Below are 6811 nucleotides of genomic sequence, written 5' to 3'. Positions count from 1 at the left end.
TAAAAAAAAAAAAAAAGAAAATGTCAGACAAATGGAAAATGAAGAACATTTTACATTAAAAATATAAAGACGTAGTCTTCAAAGATGTCAGTGTCATAAAAGACGAAGAAAGGCTATGGAAATGTTCCTAGGTGAAAGGTGACTAGACATGACAACTTATGCAACACCCAACCCTCTAAGACTGACTCCTATAGTGGAGGGAGGAAAATGATATAAATGACATTATTGAGCCAATTGATAAAACTGGAATACCAATGGTAGGTGATAAGAAAAGGAATGCATTACTATTAAACGTCCTAAAGTCGATTAACTGTCCTGTGATTACGCAAGAGAATATTCCTCTCTTGTAGATTCAAAAATATCTCAAGTTTGAGAATATTCAAATTTTCCTGTACATCTGAATTTACAAATAAGATTTTTTTTTAAGTGAAGTCCTACATATATATAGAACCTATCTGCAAGTCACCGTGAGATACAGATCATGCCAGTGAGATTACAATCCAAGACAAAGAACAATACCGATGAGAGGCAACAAGGATTTGAAGAAACAGAATATAACTCCAGGACAAGAATGTAGTATGGATGCAAATGAACACTGAAGTCGAGGCACAATGGGGCACATTGAGGAAGAGTGTTATTTTTGCATGGATTCGGTGGGGGAGGATGGAAAGATCTGGAAGGACCAAGAGCAATGTGGCCTATTCCTTTATTAAGGAAGGTTTCATGGAGACCATGGCATTCCAAAATCTGTTTGAATCACGGGAGGGAAAGGGCTGGCACCCAAACCAATTCTGCTCGAACAAATGAAATACCAAGTAAGTAAGAAAGTCCTGGATAGAAAACAAGCTAAGCCACATGTGAGAGAGAAAAGAGGTGAGGTTTCCTTGGATCTCCTGGTAAAGTACTATGGAGCTTTGCAAAAGAAAAGAAGCAACTAAATCTGTCTCTTGACCACGTGTGATGTATTTTCCAGAAGCATCCAGCTAGAATGTACTTTGAAACTTTCAAATAATGCATGGTTGAACACGATTTCATTTCATCCATCAGGCTTTTCATAGAAATAAATTACTGGATCAGAAAAAAAAAATGTTCTGGGGCACCTAGGTGGCACGGTTGGTTAAGCATCCGACTCCAGCTCAGGTCATGATCTCACAGTTCGTGGGTTCGAGCCCCGTGTTGGGCTCTGTGCAGAGCCTGCTTCAAATTCTGTCTCCCCTTCTCTCCGTCCCTCCCCTGCTCATTCTCATTCTCATTCTCTCTCTCTCTCTCTCTCTCTCCTCCAAAAATAAGTAAACATTTTTTAAAAAAAGGAAAATGTTTTTGTTAGGTCATTTTAAATACAGTCAGTAGAAGTATATGGTATTTAAAAGGGAAAAACAACAAGGGAGTGTGTATTATTTCCTTGGAAGCTATTCCATAGCCTGAAAGCATTTTATATGTAAAATAAGTTTCAAAAATAAACATCCTGGTGGATAGCAACTTAGTCCTATCTTACATGTTCAGTGCTTTCTCCTAGGAAATTCGTAAGTAAGAAAGACATCTTGCCAGGGGCCACTCCCATTTGCCCCCCTTCCATCTCTCTCTCTGGGTATCAAGGCGCCATCTTGTGAGACTGTACTTCCCATGATCAAGGAGAAAGTAAGAACCTCTGGCAATAATGAAAAACTCTGTATAAGAGAATGTTTTAACTGACCTCTTGAAAATCCTGCTCAAACTTCCATAGTTGCAGATACTGCTCCATTTTTAGTTGGTGTTTTTCCCAAAATCCATCAAAAGCTATTTCCATATCATGTACTTGAGTCAGCAATCTTAACAAAGAAAAGTCATTAGAATTCCCTCACACCAACGATTTGTTCTGTAGGTAAGTACATAAATCTGGTCTGGACATTAGGAATTATTATAAGCAAAGTCGGGGTGCCTGGGTGGCTCAGTCAGTTCAGTGTCTGACTTCGGCTCAGGGCATGATCTCACCATTCATGAGTTCGAGCCCTACATTAGGCTCTGTGCTATCAGCACAGACCCCACTTTGCATTCTCTGTCCCTGTCTCTCTCTGCCCTTCCTCTGCTCATGTGTGCTGCATACACATGCTCGCTCTCTCTCAAATAAACTTTAAAAAAAAAAAAAGAATTATAAGCAAAGTCAGAGGCCATGACAGTTGGTCCGCGAAGAGCCCCTCAATGGCCACAGAACCTCTTCTACAAGTAAACGAATCTCCAGAAGACAACTAGGGAGGGTGTTCTCAGATCCCCAAAGGTCCGGGAATACTTGCCCACCTAAGAGACTGAAGCAAAATTAGAATTCCCTTTCAAAGTATAAGATAAGTAATTCCAACCCAAGAGGAGAGTACTCACTTATTAACAGTTTGCCAGTCACCATTGATTTGTGGCCGACGTTCAAGTCTTGAACTGACGACATCTTCAATGCCAGGCACTTCCAGACTTGTGAGGAGGATTTTTCCTTCTTTGGTTACGGCTGTAATATCATTCTGTAAGAAGCCACAGTGTGGTGAATTAGCCTGCTAGCAACCTAATCTGAATGACCTAAAGGCAAGGAAGCAATATGCCCAAGCACGCAGAAGAGAAACAACAGTTCTAGAACGGCCACTACGGAATCCATCAGTACCAGGAATCCAAAACCCGAGGGGATTTCCAAGAAGCCTCTGCGTATCAAGATGGATGTTGCAATCGCCATTTTTGAAAGATCTTTACAGGCAGAAGTACCTCATGTTCCAGATGTAGTCTCCTTCTCTTATTACTAGAAAGTTCTAACTCATTCTACTCTACTAATATTTTTAATGTGCTCCGATAAAGCAGGAGTAGCAGAATGAAGTCTACCACATTAGAAAGCATACAGTTAAAATAATATTGAATGCACATTCAGAGACAGGTAGATGCCTTTCTTACTAATCCTTAGTAAGCATGCATGACGGATTATGTTACTTCACATTTGGGTTCAATAATTCGTCACGGAACATATGCTGCTTTCTATTCAGAAGGTCTTAACCTCGGTGGGTAGATTCTTCAGGCATCTAAGCATGAGCTATGACTTCCTTCAGGAGATCCAAGGGTCCTCTGAAATGTTACGCAAATATTTGGGAGTCCCCGTATTTCCCTGGGAACGGGTTTCACTGCACTACCACCCATATGAATAAGAACATAAACACTGAGAGCTAATATTTACAGGGCGCCTGGGTGGCTCAGTCAGTTAGGCATCTGACTTCGGCTCAGGCAATGATCTCACTGCTTGTAAGTTCGAGCCCCACGCTGGGCTCTGTGCTGACAGCTCAGAGCCTGGAGCCTGCTTCCGATTCTGTCTCCGTCGCCCTGCCCCTCGCCTGCTCCTGCTCCGTCTCTGTCTCTCTCTCAAATATAAAATAAAACATTAAAAATTTTTTAAAAAAGAGCTAAAATGTATGAAGGAGCAGCTAAGTGCCAAACATGGCTGTACACACATCACTTCCTCCATTTCATCCTCACAACAAGCCTACAAGGTACGCATGTATCGTCATCAACCTCACAGCGCATGTAAGGTTACCACAACTCCGAGAGAGGGCAGGCAAACTGCCCGATCACACCGCTTATGAGGGGCAGAGCTTTCTTCCCTTGAACAGTTTTGCTTTTAGATTAGGATTCACAATTTCAGTCTCTCTCTTCATTTACAAATGTCACCCCAAAAAGCAATTCAACATAAAAGTGTCACCTCTACACAGAGCTCGTAACTGAGCATCTGCCCCCCACCCCCACCCCACCGGCGGAAGGACATGACTGATACAGGGCCGCCTGGTGCTTCTTGAGATCATTCTTCAACTTTTGGAGGCAAGTGAATCCCAAAGTACTTGGTGATTGTCTGAACTGTGACTCAGAATCCTTCACAACCCAACACCCCAGACAACTGGGTAGGCGGGCCAAGTCAACTGGCCATCTAAGGTCTATTGTGGAAAACATCAAAAGCTAGTACTCTGCGGGGGTGCCTGGCTGGCTCAGGCGGTGGAGCACGTGACGCTTGGTCTCAGGGTCCTGAGCTCAAGCCCCGTGCTGGGTGTGGAGCCTACTTAAAACAAAAAAACCAGCACACTTGTACTCTGTGCAAAAGAAAGCTTGTGATCAATTTAGCAACGTTTGCTCTGGTCGCAGGCCCCCCTGACTCCCCATCTGGTTCTCCTTTTCCATTTCACGTTGCACCTGGGGTGGGTGTTAAACTAGAACAGTCATCTGCCTTCTGATTCTCCAGCTTTCCAAATGAGCGGGCCTTTTGAGAAGATAACATGTGATAACAAAGAGGACTATGGATTTCTCATTCGGGGGCACGTATGGCCTATTCTATTAACAAATAAAGAACTTCTCAAGAGAATGTACCAATTACAAAGGGGAAGCTTACATTCAACGGGTCCGGGCCATTTTCCCCTTGCGTTTCCCTTCCTCCCCACCAATCTGTGTGAAGTGCACATGCGCTGGAAAAGAAAGGTCATGGCTAATGGCTGCTTGCGGACTCCATCAGACGTACCTTTAACATGTGATACCTCTCAGCACGAAGTGCAAGGATTTCTTCTATTGAAGGGATATCATCTGGTAGTTCCATCTCGGCCAGTTCAGTTCCAAAGGACTGTAACATCTGAGCCATTTCTTTCACTGTGAGAGCAAAATTTTCTATAGCCTGCAAAGACCCAGTAATCTTTTTTATTCCATGGAAACTGCCAGCATACCAATACCTAGATCAGTAACTGTATTCACTTTCATTGAGGTATGACAACAAGCACATATAGTATGACCTCTCTTCTGCTAAGGAAAGTTGGCATTGCCTTGCAATCAACTCTACCTTTGTATCTAAGCCTCTACCAAACTAATGTGAGGTCAAAGAGTCTTCTTGAATACCTTTTATCTAAACTTCCGTGCTCATTTCTTGAACACCAATGAGAACAATGTCTTTGTTTTAAAGTTTATTTCCTTGTTTCTAGTAATCTCTACAGCCAGCATGGGGCTCGAACTCACGACCCCAAGATTCAAAGGTCGCGTGCTCTTCCGACTGAGCTGGCCAGGCACCCCTGAAAACAATTTCTGAAAGATGCCATGGACTGAGTCATTGGTTTGCTGCCTTTGTTGAGGTCTATCCCGTGAAACCGTGCAAGTGTAAAATTGCTTTGTACTAACTTTACTCTGGAAGAGAACATCGAAGCCCCCGGACATTTATTATAACTTATGCACAAGCATTAGCATTCCAAACAAAGCAATGCACAAAGGTGACGGGGGAACAAACTGGCCACAACAATTCATTCAGGCACAAGACTTGACATTGTAATCGCAAAGGTTCGGTTGAACCTCAAACGTCAAGTCATGTTGTGCTGTTGAAGGTTTCTGAAATCAACTGCTCAGGGAAAAAATAAGAATAAAAAAGGGCAGCCCATTGAGACCATATAAACCCTCTATTTACCATGTAGCTCGAGGTGATCCGCTCTTTTGTTTGTGGTTTTAGGGCTTATGAAAGGCTAGACATCACTAATTTTGACAATACACTTTCGTATGAACAGACAGAACCGCTGAATGACAAATAAAGAGGAGGAAACGAGGATCCTGATTTAATGAGAAATCATTTCCTTCGGAAGCATTCTCTTATCGCTGGGGTTTGGAGCAAAGATTCTTCTGCTATAAACTCACACCTGTGAGGCACGGGGTCTTTGCCTATTTGCCAATTTCTAGCACCGAAGGCAACTCTGCCATAACCCTAACTGCCTCAGAAGCATCACTAGGATGAGATTAATGGTATCGCTTGAATTCTTTGAGGGCTCGTCATCTGTCAGGCACAGTGTCGCCCAATTTACGCTTGTTATCTCACTTAACCGTCCCAATATCCCTATGAGTTGAAGTAGTATTATTCCCATTTTACAGCTGGGCAAACTGAGAGTCCAAGAGGCTATATAACGTGCACAAGGTTACACAGCGAAAAATTAGCAGTGCTGAGGTTGGGACCCAACAACGCTTTGTTTCTTCAAGTGACTACATGGTCACAGGAGGCAGTGGCAGATCTTACTCCCTAGGCCTCTCCTTCAATTGCCATCCTCCGTAACTCTTCGTCATTTCTAGATATTTCCTATGGAAGAAAATCAAGATGTTGAATCATACGTGTTTGAGAAACAGGAGCCGCAGAAAGCTGTTTTTCCCAAAGAGGCAACAAAATTCCAGAACTAGATTTTAAAGGCTAATATGAACTATAGGCTCTACGGTAACGGCAAAGGCAACATACATTTCTGACGATGATCCATTCACTGTGGCAGTACTGCAAGGTGCCGCCTAACTCAGGGGTTAACTGCTTGTCATCAATGTATGTCAGCAAATCACTAACTGAGCTCAGCATAACCACCTATATAAATAAGCAAGAAAGATACCGTTAACTGCCCTTCGCAGCATCCCGCCATTCAACTGTACAATGAACTTCAGCATTCATTAGCACAAAGTCACCTTTGGTAAACGGTTCTAACAGTTCTCTCCTGTACACCCTCCCCTGCCCCCGCATGTAGGCACTACCTTCTTTAGGTACTAATAGTTTTCATGGACGAAACTTTTCTCTGTAAAGCAAAATTAATCTCCATAGAAACCCAGATCGCTAGTTCTCCTTGATCTAAAATTTTGTACTCTTAATGGCCGACCTTCTGAAAGAATGTTATGCCTACCACAGACGAAAAGGGCTTTCTGTACTACGTTATAACTTATCAGGAGGGACTGATCTCTGCAAAAGTATCATAATTTACGAGGACTCTATTCCTAACTCTAAATAGACGTATAAAAATATCTTAAAAAAAAAAAAAGATCACGGTAC

The 6811-nt window shown here is 42.6% G+C and overlaps 1 protein-coding gene across 1 annotated transcript in view; it reads right to left on the bottom strand.

Annotated features, from left to right (window-relative positions):
• The window catches only part of MCF2 (MCF.2 cell line derived transforming sequence), a 101986-nt gene that overhangs the window by 52063 nt on the left and 43112 nt on the right, over window positions 1-6811 (bottom strand). The window contains exons 11-14 of the mRNA XM_077773891.1: window positions 6239-6355; window positions 4505-4654; window positions 2353-2486; window positions 1694-1808 (exon numbers count right to left, since the gene is read on the bottom strand). Coding sequence (XP_077630017.1) covers window positions 1694-1808; window positions 2353-2486; window positions 4505-4654; window positions 6239-6355 — 516 coding nt within the window. The remainder of the gene's footprint in view (window positions 1-1693; window positions 1809-2352; window positions 2487-4504; window positions 4655-6238; window positions 6356-6811) is intronic.

The sequence above is a fragment of the Crocuta crocuta genome, unplaced genomic scaffold, assembly GCF_008692635.1.
Source record: "Crocuta crocuta isolate KB4526 unplaced genomic scaffold, BGI_CrCroc_1.0 scaffold241, whole genome shotgun sequence".
NCBI lineage: Eukaryota > Metazoa > Chordata > Mammalia > Carnivora > Hyaenidae > Crocuta > Crocuta crocuta.
This window is presented reverse-complemented; position numbering and strand designations above follow the sequence as displayed.